The 17,923-nt window shown below is 35.5% G+C and overlaps 1 protein-coding gene across 2 annotated transcripts in view; it reads left to right on the top strand.

The window, feature by feature from the left end:
* pvrl2l (PVR cell adhesion molecule related 2 like) overlaps window positions 1-17,923 on the top strand; it is a 332,887-nt gene that overhangs the window by 153,816 nt on the left and 161,148 nt on the right. For both annotated transcript variants that reach the window (XM_017352250.4, NM_001430892.1), the window contains exons 4-6: window positions 4,664-4,957; window positions 10,524-10,641; window positions 16,244-16,392. In XM_017352250.4, coding sequence (XP_017207739.1) covers window positions 4,664-4,957; window positions 10,524-10,641; window positions 16,244-16,392 — 561 coding nt within the window. The remainder of the gene's footprint in view (window positions 1-4,663; window positions 4,958-10,523; window positions 10,642-16,243; window positions 16,393-17,923) is intronic.

Raw genomic sequence — 17,923 nt, 5'->3', positions numbered from 1 at the left:
CTGTTTATCCACGTTGGCTGTTCAAGCGTCTCACCCGGCTTGTCTTTCATTGTTTACCTCTGGGTGCACAAGAGCAGCACGTTAACTCTGCGTTTGTCTTGTGTTGTTGTTAACTTCTTGCTTTATCTGTCTCGTTTCCTCTTGCTTTTAACTGCGTTTGGTAGTTTTGAGAAAACCGTGTTCACTCTGCTAATTAAAAACATTGCTTGATTTCACCATTGTCAGTTTTTTTTTTTTTTGTGAAATTAGTGTCAATTGAATTTTCTTCCATGTATTTCAAGGGACTTTCAACAAAACGATGGATGGATGGATGGATGGATGGATAGCTCAAAATATAAACGGGTGGAAAGAATAGATGGATGGATGGAAGGAATAGATTGTAATAGGTTGTATGAAAGAAAGGAAGGAAGGAATAGATGGATGGATTGAGAAAATGGATTGATTGTGGATGGATGGGTCTATTGACGGGATAAAATATGAAGGAATAGATGAATGGAAGGAAAGAAGGAAGGGAAGAAGGGATGGATGGATGGATGGATGGAAGAAATAGATGGATGGGAGGAAGGAATAGAAGGATGTATGGATGGAAAAAAGAAATGGTAGGAAGGAAGGAATAGATGGATGGATTGATGAATGGATGGAAGGAAGGAAGTAAAGAAGGAAGGAGGGAAGAAAGAAAGGATGGATGGATGGAAGTAATAAATGGATGAATTGAAGGAATTATTGTATTGAAGAATTAGATGGTAAGATTGAAGGGATGGATGGATGAATGAAAGAACTAAATGAATGGATTGAAGAAATAGATGGAAGGAAGAATAAGGATGTATAGATGGATGAATGAATAGAATGAATGAATGGATGGCTGGATGGATGGATGAATGGATGGAAAGAAGGAATTGATGGATTAAGAGATGGATTAAAGGAATAGATGTATGTATAGCAGGAATCGATGGATTAATAGATTGAAGGAATTGATATATGGATGGACGGATGGCAAGATGGAAGGAATAAATGAATGGAAGGAATAGATGGATGGACAAAGGAAAGAATAGATAGAAGTAATAGATGGATGGATGGATGGGTTTATGGATGGAATAGATTGTAATAGGATGTATGGAAGAAAGGAAGGAAGGAATAGATGGATGGATTGAGGAATGGATGGATAGATGGAAGAAATCGATAGAAGAAAGGAAGGAAGGAAGGAAGGAAGAAACAGATGGATAGATGGATAAACTAAGAAATGAAGGAATAGATTGGATGGATGGATGGATGGATGGATGTATTGAATAGATAGAATAGATTAATAGAAAAAGGAAGAAATTAATGAAGGAAGGGATGAATAGAATAGGATAGAAAGATGAATGGAAGGAATAGATGGAGGATAGAAGGAATAGATGGATAAATTGAAGAAATGGATAGATTGAAGGGATGGATGGATGTATTGAAGGAATGGATGGATGGAGAGATGAAAGGATGAATGGATGGTTGGATAGATGGATGGCTGGATGACATAGAATACATGTATGTATGGATTAATGGAAAGAATAGATGAATAGATCGAACAAACGGAAGGAAGGAAGGAAGGATGTATGGATGGATGAATGGATGGAAGGAATAGATGGATAGATAGATTGAAGGAATTAATGGATGGATGGATGGACGGATGGAAGAAAGGAATAGATGGATTGATGGATGAATGGATAGGAATATATGGGTTAAAGTAATGATGGATAGATGGATGGATTAAGTAATTAATGGATTGATGGATTAAAGGAATAGATGGATGGATATGTAGATGGATGGATGAACAGAAACATACCGTGTCCTCCTGTTGTTTACAGAAGACGCTCACTAACATGTCATTGAATGTAATGCATTTTCTATGCTAAAAGTCTTGTCAGGCTTATTGAGAACAAGAATCTTTTGATGACATTTTAATTAAAGATCACAGTTAAGACCCTAAATTCTCATTTAATGTCATTTGAAATAATTATACTTCACCGTCATCTTCAAAGCACAAGATTTGGCTGGTTTGTCAGAAAGTTTTTAATCCTGTAAGATACAATTAATTCACATATTCTGTTTAAAACTCTATTAAGTACAGGTCAGAATAAGGGTTTCATTTTTACACTGAATAACAATGAATAATTGTTTCCCCCATATTTCGACACTCTTCGTTCAAGTGCGTATTCAATTGTATAAATGAACATGAACCTGTTAACAGGTTTAATTGAATGAAACCGTTATCTCCGTTCTGCTCATTAAACATTAGATCAATAAGTAAACAAAGAAGCATGAATAATGACAGATTCAGAAGTGTTATCTGACACTGACAACTCACTTCTGGATATAACTGCACAGCTCTCAAATATGCTATTCTATTCTATTCTATTCTATTCTATTCTATTCTATTCTATTCTATTCTATTCTATTCTATTCTATTCTATTCTATTCTGTTCTGTTCTATTCTGTTCTATTCTATTCTATTCTATTCTATTCTATTCTATTCTATTCTATTCTATTCTATTCTATTCTTTTCTAGTGAGTGATTAAAATATTTTTGGATAATGATCTTTATAGTTGACTGTCTCAGGCATCTGGTTTCCTGCAGAACTGTGTCAGTTTATTGTCTCATGTACAGTTGAATTTCTTTTTCTTTTTTAAATATTTTCCAAATAATGTTTAACAGAGCAAGAAATATTTCACAGTATTTCCCATAATATTTTTCTTCTGGAAAAAGTCTTATTTGTTTAATTTTGGCTGGAATAAAAGTAATGTGTTGAAGAAATCTTCTCTCTGTTCAACAGAAAATGAGGAAAAAATAAATAGGGGGCTAATAATTTAGGGGGGCTAAATCTTACTTCAACTATATATATATATATATATATATATATATATATATATATATATTAGGGATGTAACGGTATTGTAAATACCGTCATACGGCAATATTATTTTTTTTCGATATTACCGTAGTCGCATGACTCGGTAAAACTATAGGTCTTCTGAGAAAATTTGCTCAGGCGAATGAAGCGAACGGGAGGTACCGGAAACTACAATTCCCATCAGCCCAGGCTTGGCCATAATCCCTTGCGGTCTGTTGTCGCTACAGATCCAGTAATGCGGAAATGGAGTGTGCTGCTAGAAGCGGGGATCAAAAAGAGCTGGAAAACCCTAAAGCGGGTGTTGTCGCCGCGCGCGTACTGAATAGTGGTGTTGTCCCGCGAGTTCTTATCAGCTGTGTTGTCGCGCGCGTAGTGAATAGTGGTGTTGTCGCGCGCGTAGTGAATAGTGGTGTTGTCGCGCGAGTTCTTATCAGCTGTGTTGTCGCGCGCGTAACTTACTGTAAAGCGGGGACGGAGGGTATGTCGCGTCGCGGGGGCACTTTTGATCATTTTGGAAGGGAACTTTCTATCCAAGACTAAAAAGGGCATGTGCACTGCACAGGTTGAGCACTGTGTGTGCACGTGCCTGCGAGTTGGGGAATACGACTAATAATCAGTCATGGGGACTGCAGAAACACAGCACACTGTTCAGATTGATGCAGACATGAGACCTCTATCTCACTCATGGTTTGTCTTCTCAAGTGGGGGAAAGACAATGCACAACGTTACCCACTGCTGTCAACCTGGGCCAAGTCATATCTCTCTTGTCCCAGAAACCTCAGTCCCAAATGAGAGGGGTTTTTTTCTGTTGCAGGGGACATTGTAAATACCCAGAGATATTAGCTTTTACCAGATTATAATTATATGATAATTTTCCTTTAAACCCATCTCTATCTAAGTGAGTGAGTGATTAAATGTTGAATGTGATGAAGTTTTCAACACTACTAAATTGAAACTTAATTTTTTTACATGGTTTAATATTTTTTTGTTATTAAAATTGAAGTTCCTGTTTCAAAGCTTACAGATAGATGGCTAATTTGTATGTCATTGACACTTTTGGCACTTTTTTGTAGTATTTTCATAAGTTTTGTTTTTTCCTGTAAATGATTCAATAAATACCATACCGTGACATTCATACCGAGGTATTACCGTACCGTGAAATTCTGATACCTTTACATCCCTAATATATATATATATATATATATATATATATATATATATATATATATATATATATATATATATATATATATATATATATACACCAATGGCTCTTTAAAAAAAACAATTACCAAAATATCAATAATGGCTCTTTGCTAAAAAAAGGTTCCTGACCCCTGCTTTAAGCTGAAGAGTATCTTGAAAAATATTACAAATAAAATATGATGTGCTGTCATTATGGAAAAGATAAAATAAATCAGTTATTGCAAATGAATTATTAAAACTGTTATGTTTAAAATGTGTTCCTTCTGTTTAACAGAATTTGGGGAAAACATGTACAGTGGGGCTAATAACTGAGGAGGGCTAATAATTCTGATTTCAACTGCATATTACTGCACATTCTTTTCGTCTCATGTAGTCAATCAATACTTCACATCCATTTATTTTTTGTTTGGTAAGTAAGAGGCTTTGTATAAATAGCCTGAATTTATTTTCAAAATGCGCTGTGCGTTATCCCATTAATGTGTGTCAATGGCAGGATTGTGTCGCTTAAGTGCCACTTGATTAATAAAAAACCTCACGGTGAAACTCATTTAGTTTTTCTTTCTCTCCCTCAGCGAAACCTAAAAACTCGGCCACCGCCATCCCAGTGAGAGCAGGCACTTCTGAAGTTGTGGTTGCGACTTGTGCAGCAGCGCAAGGAAAACCAGAGGCAACAATCTCCTGGATTACGACTATCACTGGCCGCTATAACCACACTTCAGTGCCCGAGAGCGACGGTACGGTCACCGTGAAGAGCGAATATCGGATGATTCCAACACCTGTGGAGAATGGGAAGGAGATCACCTGTGTGGTGAATCAGAGGACGCAGATGGAAGACAAAGTTTTCAACCTGAAGCTGGTGGTGGAGTGTAAGATTCACACACACACACACACACACACACACACACACACACACACACACACACACACACACACAAGCGCACTTGTTATTTTTAGTAAACAATAACATAAACTAGAACATTTTTTTTCATTAACTCAACTAATCATGAATTACTGTTCAACTAACTAAAACAAACACTGTCAATAAAAAATTAAATACTTTTAAAAAATGTAACACAAAAATGTGAACTCAAAAATAAAAATCTTCACTGAAAAATGGAAAACTGAAATGAAATAATAATTAGCAAAAAGTAATAATCATTTTCAAAATTAAAATAATAAATAGTGTAATAATATAATGAATTATAAATTAGCAAAAATTAATAATTGCTCTAGTAAACAAAAATGAAAACTAGAGCTATTAGAATTTAATTAACTGAAAAATAAATAAATAAATAAGGAAACTAAAACTAACAACTGTTACTAAAAAATTAACCGAAATGAAATAATAATTAATAAATAGTAATAATTTTCTAAATGAAATTAATAAATAGCATAAAAATATTATAAATGATAATTAGCAAAAAATATTAATTGTTTTTAATAAATTAAAATTCAAATGAATAAAAAAGAAACTAACCAGCTAAAACTAAGACTAACAGCCGTAACTGAAATAAAATAATCATTAGCAAATAATAATAGTTTTCAAAACAAAAATAATAAATAGCTTAATAATGTAATAAATAATAATTAGCAAACAATAATAATTGTTTTTAGTAAATGAAAATTGGGCTTTCATTAACTAAAATAAAATAAAAACAATTCTAATGAAATAATAAAATTAACAATCGTCACTGAAAAACTAACTGAAATAAAATTATAATTAACAAAAAAAATTATAATTTTTAAAAGAAACATAATAAATAGCATAAAAATATTCTAAATGATAATTAGCAAAATAATGTTAATTTTAGTAAAAAAAAAAATAGAAACTAAAACTGTTGGTCTTTTGTTAACTGAAATAAAATGCAAAAATTCTAATGGAAAAAAATAAAACTTTGCCAGAGATGGGTTGCAGCTGGAATGGCATCCGCTGCGTAAAACATATTCTTGATAAGTTGGTGGTTCAATCCGCTGTGGTGACCCCAGATTAATAAAGGGACTAAGCTGAAAAGAAAATGAATGAAAAACTAAAACTAACTGAAAAACAAACTGAAATAAAATAGTAATTAGCAATAAATAAATAAATAATATATATATATATATATATATATATATATATATATATATATATATATATATATATATATATATATATATATATATATATATATATATATATATATATACATTTTTTTATTGATAAGCACTCACCTGCGGCTGTTTAGAGAAGCAGTTTACACACATTTTCTTCATCAAAATAGGCATGTTTACTCCATACTTGATCTTACATGTGACATATGTCTTAATTCTTCCCTATATTTATTATTTGATATTTTTGTGTGGTTTTGAGGTCAGTGTTTGTTTGAGCAAGGTTAATATACAAGACACCTAAATACACTAGAACTACTAAAAGTACTAGGGTCGAAACTAAAAATATAAAAAAATAAATATCAATGTGTTTACAAAATAAAAAAACGAAACTAAAACCAACTATTAATGAAACAAACTAAACTGAACTTAAATTTGCAGCAAATTTAAAAATAGTGTCCAATTTAAAATGTGAAATGCTGAATTATAATAACTTTGCTCACAGTTACTTCAATTGAATGTAGTAAAAAAATCTAAACTCTGTTGCTTTATTAACATTTTTTCTTCTGTGGAGCGCTGGAGAGTTTCCCGGTCAGGCTGCTCAATCTAATGAAAATAAACGAGGCTGTCGAGCACTAAAATAACAAACACTTAATGACATAAGTGAGCAATGAACAATACATTTCTGTAATGAGGTGTTGATGAATATGTTTCATTTCATAAATCAAGGCTCGCTTTTCCTCAAGCATCATAAGCTTAAGTAGATCTTAGAGACCGCTGGTACCAGTCATTTATATGTTCCACTTAGAAAAAATCGCCATGTCTGAATGATTCATTTGCAAATCAGACTTCAGTGTTTAAATTCACAAGATCTGTAGCTGTGTACATACTTGTTTATGATATCTCATTAAAAAACTGCTTGGTAGAAACATATATTTGCTCAATTGATGCAGATCAAATTTAAATCTCATGAAATACGGCATGGAAACAAAAAAAAAAGAGAACAAATTTACTGTAATATATGCCACACAATCTCATACAATATATGTCAGAAGATAACAAAACCAGCTACAGTATATTTGTAGGAATGGCCAACATTACATTGTACAAGGTAAAATCACCAATTCATTACACTATTAAGTCCCATAAAGATATTTCATAAAGTCCTACTACTTTAGATATATCAAAATGCAGTTCAAAGTATTGCCTGTGTTCATTTTTTTTTCAAGATCTAAGGTGAACTATCTGCTGCTGCGTTAAGTTTGACAATAAATGTGACGTCGAATATTTTCAAACTCACATGTTTAGCATTTAGAATCGCCCATAATCAGTATCTGAGGTTTCTTTGTCATAGATGTTTGTTGTTGTTCATTTGTGAGTAATTAAAACCGTTTCTAAAAAGTAATGGCTAGGACAAAAACTGCTTTAAATATGGCAAATATTATTGTGCATCGTCTCTTGTAGCTAGGATACTGTGTAGGCTTGATAGTTAAGTATGCGCACTCATTTTGTTGTCGTCAATCTTGCAACCTGCATTTGCGTGGAGTGGTCAGAGGAAAGGGCAGGGTGAAAAAGTGTTTCGATTTTGGACTGCAGTACCTACTTCAACCACTGGGTGTCACCTTTTTTGTCGTGATTTGATTTTTTTTAACGCCCAAATTCTAGATGTTCAAAAATGAGTATCTGAGACAAATATTGTACTGTGTCTAACACGGTATTTCCCAACTCTGTTCCTGAAGGCACACCTACAGTCCACATTTTTAAACTCTTCCTATTCAAACACACCTGAATCAAATCATCAAAATGTTAAACGAGAAACGAAAACCTGAAATTAATGATTCCGATAAGGGAGACATCCAAAATATGTACTGTTGGTGTGCCTACTCGAACAGGGTTGGGAAACACTGGTCTAACAAACCATCAATGCAAAGCTTAATTATCAGCTTTGTGAGATAATAATATCTAAAAATACCATTATTACTGGTAATAATATTCATTCATTCATTTTTCTTCGGCTTAGTCCCTTTATTCATCAGGAGTCGCCACAGCGGAATGAACCGCCAATTTATCCAGCAAATGTTTTACACAGTTTTACATGTTTTACACCCTTCTAGCTGTAACCCATCACTGGGAAACACTTATACACTCTCACATTCACACACATACACTACGGCCAATTTAGTTTATTCAATTCACCTAATGGCGCATGTCTTTGGACTGTAGGGAAAACCCACGCCAACACGGGGAGAAATACCAACTGATCTAGCCGGGACTCAAACCAGAGACGTTCTTGCTGTGGGGCAACAGTGTTAACCACTGAGCCACTGTGTCGCCCAGGTTATAATATTAAGTTCTGTTATATAGTTGCTTTGAGTCAAAGTTAATTGACCTTACTACCTGATTTCCAAACACCAGGCATCGATTTCCTTACGAGAGGTAACATGGCAGCAGTTGTTTTTGCCTGGTCGTTTGTATTGTACTTTACATGTCTAGTTTACATGGTTACAGCAAGTTACGAGTGGCGCAGTAGGTAGTGATGTCGCCTCACAGCAAGAAGGTCGCTGGATCCCTGGTTCGATCCTCGACTCAGTTTCTGTGTGGAGTTTGCATGTTCTCTCTGCGTTCACGTGGGTTTCCTCCGGGTGCTCCGGTTTCCCTCACAGTCCAAAGACATGCGGTGCAGGTGAACTGGGTAGGCTAAATTGTCCGTAGTGTATGAGTGTGAATGTGTGTGAATGAGTGTGTGTGGATGTTTCCCAGAGATGGGTTGCGGCTGGAAGGGCATCCGCTGCGTAAAAATGTGCTGGATAAGTTGGCGGTTTATTCCGCTGTGGCGACCCCGGATTAATAAAGGGACTAAGCCGACAAGAAAATGAATGAATGAATAAATAAATTCATCACTTCGGATGATTAGAGAAGCACTGATACTACAATTCTCAATAATGTATTTTGATATGGATTCTGATTATTTAATGGTTCTGCCTTTGAGACCTCTTTTTGAGATGGTTATAAAATACACAAATAAAAATAAACAATAAAATACAATAAAGTAATAAAAATAATAATATAAATAAAGTAATAAAAATACACAATTTTGATAAAAATTTTATTAAACCTTTATTTTCTGCATTTCAATAAGTTGCCTCAGAATAATACATTACTTGAATTACACAAACTCATTACCTAAACTCATCAGCTAAACGAGGCCCTGCTAATAGGCTTTTAAAAAAAAGATAGTTTCCTCCACTTTTTTTGTTGTTAAGATTTTAATTACTTTTAGTTAAATTTTAGGTGAACTACCCCTTTAAACAATTGGCTGATCTGCTGTTTAAAGGCATAGTTCACCCCAAAAACTAAAGTTCTGTCATCATTTACTCACCTTCCACTTTTTTTAAACCTTTTTTTTTTTTTTGCTTCTGTTGAACACAAATGAATTTGGGTGTAAAAACAGATATCAATTTCCATAGTATTTTTTTTTTTTTTCCTAATATAGATCCGTTCTCAACATTCTTCATAATATCTTGTTTTGTATTCCACAGAATAAAGAAATAAATGTTTAAAACCACTCGAGTGTGAGTAAACCATGAGAAAAAACTTCCTTTTGCGGTGAACTAATGCTTTTATCGACCAGTATTGATTATCAACATCACATTTGTTATGACTTTAGTCTCATTTACTCATTTTTGGTCTCATTTAAAAAAAAATTTTTGGTTGATTTTTCATTCATTGCCGTTAAAAAGTAAAGCCAACAAGCAGATTAATACAAACACCTCTTTTTGTGTTTAACGGAAGAAAGAATGTTGTGCGATTTTAAAAAGACACGGAAGTGTGTTGAACATGGACGGAATTTTCATTTCTAGCTGAACTAATCCTGTAAAGAAGTGCGTTCTCAGTGACACACTTATGAACTCATAATCCCTCTCCTATCATTTGCTCATAACACCTTTTCTCACCACCCACCCCTCTTCACATCAAAAAATGCATTTAAGCATCTTCGCCTCTGTTATATGTCTGCCTCAACACATTGTTCACGTTTTTTTTTTTCTCTCTCTCCATGAAAGCTATTTACAGAGGTGTGTTTGCATAGCTGAGCTGGAATATTTGAGGATGTCACAGATTTGCAACTTCACCGTTCTTTTTATAAACGGCCCTGTTGGAACATCCTCACCTCTTGCACTTTCATTCTGCATTTCTTAAGCATGTAAAAGTGCTTTGTGAGTCTATAGGGCTGTGCAGCCTTCAGCAAAACCGATCTTCTCTGAACCGCAGATAACCAGCCTTTGAACTGCTTTTTAAATGCAGGATTTGCAGATGTCTCACTTACGCTTGATTTTTTTTTTCTAGACCCACCCACTGTGACAATAGACGGATATGACAATAACTGGTACATGGGTCGGACTGATGTCTATTTGACCTGTGAAGCTGATGCCAACCCGGAACCCAGCGAGATTTCCTGGACAGTGTAAGTTTCTTCACAGGCTTTCACAAAATTTAGTGTTATTTCAAACCTATATGGTTATTTTTGGGTTCAAATTTATATAAAATGAGATGTTTAGTATGTATGTAGGGGATAATCAGTGGCTCGGTGAGCTACAATTGTTTTAATACATGTAGGCTCTATTTACCACTCCTCTAGGGTTAAACTGTTTACTTTTATCATTTTAATCCATACAGCCAATCTCTGGGTCTTGAGGGTGCACTTTTAGCTTAGCTTAGCATAGTTCATTGAATCGGATTAGACCATTAGCATGCAGCTCAAAAAACACCAGAGTTTTGATAGATATAAACTTGAATCTATATAAAGCATCACTCTTCTGTAGTTGCATTGTGTGTAATATCCGTAATATTACATGTCAACCAAGTATCAAGCTTTTACTAGAAATACTAGAAACTTCCTGACAGGTGTGTTGAAGCAAGTTGGAGCTAAACTCAGCAGGACACTTGCCTTCCAGGACCGAGTTTGGACACCCCTGCTCTAAGCTATCTAAATCTTGTAATTTATGTAGTTACATCATGCATAATATCTGTAATATTACGTGTGTAATATATTTTTTTTCTATTTTAAATATTTTGTGTTTGCTGTGTGCTAAGGCAACACCAAACTTTTTTGAAATAGGTTCATTTTATGGCTCTCTCAAAGTTAAAATGTTGACTTTTACCATTTTTGAATACATTCAGCCAATCTCCGGGTCATGCGGGTGCACTTTTAGCTTAGCTTAGCATAGTTCATTGAATCGGATTAGACCATTAGCATGCAGCTCAAACAAGACCAGAGTTTTGATAGATAAAAACTTGAATCTAAATAAAGCATCACTCTTCTGTGGTGTGATTTTGCATAATATCCGTAATATTACATGTGTGTAATTTTTTTCCTGTTTTTAGTTTCTTTTTTGTGTGTAAATTAATTAAATGAAAAAGCAATGGCTTGCTGTTGGTTAAGGAAACCTGTTTTAAAAATAGGTTAATTTTACAACTCCCCTAAAGTTAAACTTGGTGACTTTTACTATTTTTTGATCCATTCAACCAATCTCCAGAAGCCTCATGTATAAAGTCTTGCGTTGAATTCATACTAAAACATTGCGTACGCACAAAGCTGTAAATGTGCATACGCAGTAAACAATTCAGATGTATAAAACACTGCGTACGCGGAATCCCACGCATATTCTCTTTCTACATCCGACATAAGGTGAAACTGGCTCACAAGCAGGAGCGCAAAACCCCTCCCTGCCCCCTCCGTCTTATAAATATGGAAATGACTCTACTTTGGCAAAACCAAATGAAAAAGCAATGGCAAAATCAAGCAAAAAGAGAAACTTTGAACAGAATGTGAATTGGAGGTGCTCCTATTGAAGATAGACCGGAGAAAAACGGTGTTATTTGCAAGTTTGTCGGCCATTTGATCGACAGAGACAACAAAACAAAAGAACAGCGCAAGTGGCGTAGTTCATAAAGCGCTTGGCAACATGTTTTAACACTATCATTCATGAACCCGGTACCAATCCAGCGTCTGAAGAACTCATGCTTCTTTTTTTCCCCATTACATATCAGATTTTGCCTACTCTTCATCATGAGGAAGACAAGCAGGAATCATTAATAAGTGTGTGTATTATGTTAAGTGCAGTTGAGCATCACATATTATTTGCACATTTATTGAATAGAAATGTTTCCGATTCCCGTAGCCTATGCAAATCGTTGAAAATCGGATTTATGTTCTATACGGAAAATCAGCCAAAGCAAATGAATTTTAGGTTGGAAAAATAATTCATTTTTTAATTTTTCTTTAGAAAAAAACTGAAACTCACAGACCCGAACACCATACAAAGGTTAAATTAAAAAAAAAAAACAATTATTATATAAAATTATAAAAATGTTTTATTAAACATGAAAAAAAAAATGCTTTACTAAAGCAACTGTGGCCCTTTAAAAAAATCCAATTATCATTACAATTTTCTTCAGGACAAATCTATAAAGATAATTTGTCTAGTGAACTAATGAGCTGTAGACACCAAATGACTTAGCCAAGGTAAATTTAATGGTATGTGACTTATTTGCAACCTATTTTAACATTTGAATCAGCATTAACTCAAACATTGATCTTGGGATTTATGAAACAATGCTAGTTCAATAAAAAAAAAAAAAAAAAAAAAAAAAAATATATATATATATATATATATATATATATATATATATATACACACACACACACACACACATATATATATATATATATATATATATATATATATATATATATATATATATAACCAGAAGTTTCAAGTTCTACAAGTGCAGAAGTTCAAACAACACTGTTTGTTACACATATGCACATTAACTGTCCATTATATTTTGTGCTGAAAAAAATTAATTTAAACGATTGCAACAACACCAGGGTGAGTAAATGATGGCAGCATCTGCTCGAAAGAGAAAGAAACAACAGAAGCCTTTGTTTTGATTCTGTATCATTAGCATTAGTATTCATTTAGTCTGAAGGAATCTATATTTCTTATTTATATTTATGTGTTGTTGCAACCGGCTCCGATATGACTGAAACCAAGTCAAATATGGCAGTTCTTGCCGCTAACAGCAGCTACAGGCTAATTGGCTCTGAATTGAAGAAGCGTCTCTGCCCGCGGTATAAAGCAACAGCAGCCTATTAACGCTTCACTGGCTCAACTTCATTTTCTCAACAAAACAAAGGAGAACGCGAATCGATACAGATCGAGAAACAACATTTATTAGCAAGATTTATTGGGCAACATGCACTTAGATGAAGCAGTTTGTTTGTACTGTTTTACGTTAGTTGGCAAATGTGTGACCCTAGTGGTTTTATTTGGCGCTTTTCATAAGGGAGTGGGTCTAATTGTATTAGTGTTGTATAAAAAATATAGCAAAATAACACATGCATTCGCCTTTTATGCCCAAAAATGAAAATTATCTCCTAATTTACTCACCCTCAAGCCATCCTCTGTGGATATGACTTTCTACTTTAAAGGAACGCTCCACTTTTTTTTTGGAAATCGGCTCATTTTATGTCACCGAGAGTTACACTTTTTGAATCGATTCATTTCTGTGTATGGCTGGAGCACTTTTAGCTTAGCTTAGCATAGATCATTGAATCGGATTAGACCATTAGCATCTCATTCAAATAATATAAAGAAAAGAGTTTTGATTACTTTCCTATTTATTGCTTGAGACTTCTGTAGTTACGTTGCGTGACAGAAAATTATAAGTTGATATTTTCCTGGATGATATGGCTAGGAACTATCTTTCATTCCAGTGAAATAATCAAGAAACTTTGCTGTCGTATCATGGCTGCAGCAGGCTCAATGATATCACACAGTGCCTGGAAATAGTGCCCAGCAAGGTAACAGCGCAGCTGCCACAATGTAACCACAGAAGAGTCAAGCTTTAAATAAAAATACTTATTTGAAATTTTTTGAGATGCTAATGGTCTAATCCGATTCAATGATCTATGCTAAGCTAAGCTAAAATGTTTCAGAAGACCCGGAGACTTGCTAAATGGATGAAAAAAAAGGTAAAATAATTTTTTTTAGGGCATTTGTGAAATGAGGCTCAAAAAAGTAGAGTTTTTCTTTAAGATAAACACATTCGTAGTAGTTTAAAATGTTATCCTGGGTTGTGGTGGTTATTTTCTTAAGCTTTTAAAAGTACATCATAAATTAACCCATATGCCATATGCATATCTTATGAAGCAGATTGAGGTGTTTTTATAATAAAAATACTTAAAACTATAAACTCAAATTACTGACTTCTACTGCCGAATGCATATTATTAACAACTTCCTCCGAATTGACAAATGATGAGGGACATAAGATGTATTCGTAGCAGAAGCTCCTTGAATAGACGAGTCTCATGGGAACCACTTACAGTACAAAAAAAGTTTGTTTAACCCAGAAGAAAATGACGAGCAAGTTGTCGAACTACTTGTCTTGACATTACTGGATCATATTATAAAGTATTTTAACATTACAGTGTGACATTCCTGAAAGACGCATTTAGTCCTGGAGTTTCTGATATGAATGCGCCAAATTTAGGCCTTTTTAGGAAGCTTTAAACAATGGCCACTACCAAACACTGCTATATACTGTAGCATTCAAAAACCTCAACTACAACTTTGTTCTTATCTAAGAAGTAAGTAATTTACACGGAGACTGGCTTGAGGGCGAGTAAATTACAAGGTAATAACATTTTTTTGGTGAGCTTTTCCTTTAATGTCTCAATCACTGGCCACTTTATTAGGTACACCTTACTAGTACTCTGTTGAACCCACTTTTGCCTTCAGAACTGTTTTAATCCTTCATGGCATAGATTCAACAAGATACTGGAAATATTCCTCAGAGATTTTAGTCCATGTTGACATGATAGCATCACACAGTTGCTGCAGATTTGTCGGCTGCACATCCATGATGTGAATCTTCCGTTCCACCACATCCCAAAGGTGCCCTATTGGATTGAGATCTGGTGACTGTGGAGGCCATTTGAGTACAGTGAACTCATTGTCATGTTCAAGAAACCAGTCTGAGATGATTGTCCTGCTGGAATTAGCCATCAGAAGATGGGTATACTTTGATTATAAAGGAATAGACATGGTTAGCAACAATACTCAGGTAGGCTGTGGTGACACAATGCTGAATTGGTACTAATGGGCACAAAGTGTGCGAAGAAAATATCACCCACGCCATCACACCACAACCACCATCCTGAACTGTTGATACAAGGCAGGATGGATCCATGCTTTCATGTTGTTGACCCCAAATTCTGACCCTACCGAACGAATGTGGCAGCAGAAATCGTGACTCATCAGACCAGGCAAAATTTTTCCAATTTTCTTTAGTCCAATTTTGGTGAGCCTGTGCAAATTGTAGCCTCAGTTTTTCTGTTTTTAGCTTACAGAAGTGGCACCCGTTGTGGTCTTCTGTTACTGTAGCCCATCTGTTTCAAGGTTGGACGTCTTGTGCATTCAGAGATGCTCTTCTACATACCTCAGTTGTATCAAGTGGTTATTTGAGTTACTGTTGCCTTTCAGCTGGAAACAGTCTGGCCATTCTCCTCTGATCTCTGGCATCAACAAGGCATTTGCACCCACAGGACTGCCGCTCATTGGATATTTTCTCTTTTTTGGACTATCTCTCATGGTTGTGCATGAAAATCCCAGTAGATCAACAGTTTCTGAAATACTCAGCCCGTCTGGCACCAACAACCATGCCACATTCAAAGTCACTTAAATCACCTTTCTTCCCCATTCTGATGCTCGGTTTGAACTGCAGCAGAGTTGCTGCCATGTGATTGGCTGATTAGAAATTTGCGTTAACTAGCAGTTGGACAGGTGTACCTAATAAAGTGGCCGGTGAGTGTATGTAGAGATATATAGTTGGAATTATTATGTATTTTCCCCAATTTCTATTTGATGGAAAGATTTTAATAAACATAATCATTTGTTCTGTAGACAATCTAATAAAACAAATAAATAAATATATATATATGTGTGTATTTTCAGTAATCTTTTACAATATTAATGCTGTTCTTTCTCAATTGTTGTTCAGTGCGACAGGTCAGATGCCTTCTTCTGTACGAGTGGAGGAAAACCGGCTGCTGGTGAGGAAGGTAGACGAAACGGTCAACACCACTTTTGTGTGCGAGGTGAAGAACCGTCTGGGAACGGGGAAGAAAGAGCTGGTCGCTTTGGTCATCGGTGAGTAACGCAATGCAGGAATGCCACGCGCACTCAAACATTCAGTACACTTTCCAACTCAACAACAAAGTCCTGACCAGGTGCGGTAAGCTAAACATGCCGTGCCTGCTTAGGACACTACTGCACGCCACTTTCATTGCACGCAGTACAAGGAGAAAAACAGTACGCGGGATTGATCTGGGATTCACTTCTTTAATGTGGGTGGGCTTCAGAAGCTAGACTCTTTACTCGGTGGTTGGGTTTCTAGTTTTCCTGCCTAACCCAATTTTGCGGGATTTTCTCCAGAAGGTCTTTGTTCTATGCGAAGTCACTTGGTGTGAGCCAGTTTGCCGGGTTGCTTTTTATTTCTCCCTTTCACTTGTTGTTTTCTTCCCCCCTCTTCACCACCCCTAACAACACAGTACTGTTGTATCTTTGATTAACCCCTTCTAACAAAAAAAAAAGATAAAAGACAGCTATTGTTGTTTCCCTCTCTGTTCCTGTGCATGGTTTTCTTTCTTTTCCTGCAGCTTTGTTGTCCCGCACTCTCGCACATGCTCTGTGCAACCCTTGATGCACAACACTGTCTTGATGGTATGTTTGCTGAAATGTTTACCCGCTGTCGATCAGATGCCGAGATGCCGCTTGGCTAAACGGACGCGTGTAGGCCCCACAAGCCACTGTGTGCTTCTGGCACTTTCTCAAGCCAAGGCAAGCGCAAGAGCCTCTTTTAGAATCCGTGGGAATCCTTTTGGAAATTTCAATTGTCTTGTGGGAGAACAAAGGCTCTTTGTAGGCGCACTGTAGCGAGAAAATGTGGGATGTTTTTCTAGTGTTTTTTTTTTTGCTAATCAGTATTATAGGGATGAGTTTTATCACATGGAAAGATTCATGTTAAAACACACATTCTGTGTTGACACATAACATGGGATTGTCGCAAAGTAACTGCCCTGTCAACGGCCTGAAGTTTTTCACAGCACTTTCAATTCCTGATTAAAGGTCTGCCAGTTTCTCTGCTGGTTGAGGTCATTTTATACTGGTTCATTCTTTTTTTTTAAGCAGGGATGAAGAGCTGTTATGATGTTTGTGAGATATAAAGATGAAATTTCAGAGAAGTTAAGTGGTTTGGAACGGACTTAATGGTTTGCTAGTCTGAGCAGGTTTCAACTTTAGTCTGTTTAAATGGTCTCACCGCTTCCTGACTATTTACTGTATGAAGCATCTAATACCATGTAAACAGTTTAACTTAGCATGCCTTCTCCAGTCTAAACATTTAGAGGAGTGTTTGACACTTTTAGTTGATGAGGGTTAGATAAACTGAGATTAACTGAGATAAACTTAGAGATTAGATAAACTGATGAGCTGAAATTTTAGCTCTTCCTCTGGGAGATTAGCTAAATCTTGGCTTGTTTAGGCTAAATTATGTCTTCCGCCTTGGGTTGGTTGGTTAGGTTAGTCAGTTTTTACGGTTTTAGAGGGATCTTGAACTCTTCAGTTGGTGATGGTTGGAAATGCACCAGAGTTTATTTCAATGGAAATAATCGGATGAGAA

This window comes from Danio rerio, chromosome 19, assembly GCF_049306965.1.
Source record: "Danio rerio strain Tuebingen ecotype United States chromosome 19, GRCz12tu, whole genome shotgun sequence".
In the NCBI taxonomy this organism is placed as follows: domain Eukaryota; kingdom Metazoa; phylum Chordata; class Actinopteri; order Cypriniformes; family Danionidae; genus Danio; species Danio rerio.
Note: the sequence above shows the minus strand (reverse complement) of the source record. Positions and strands in the feature narration are given on the sequence as shown.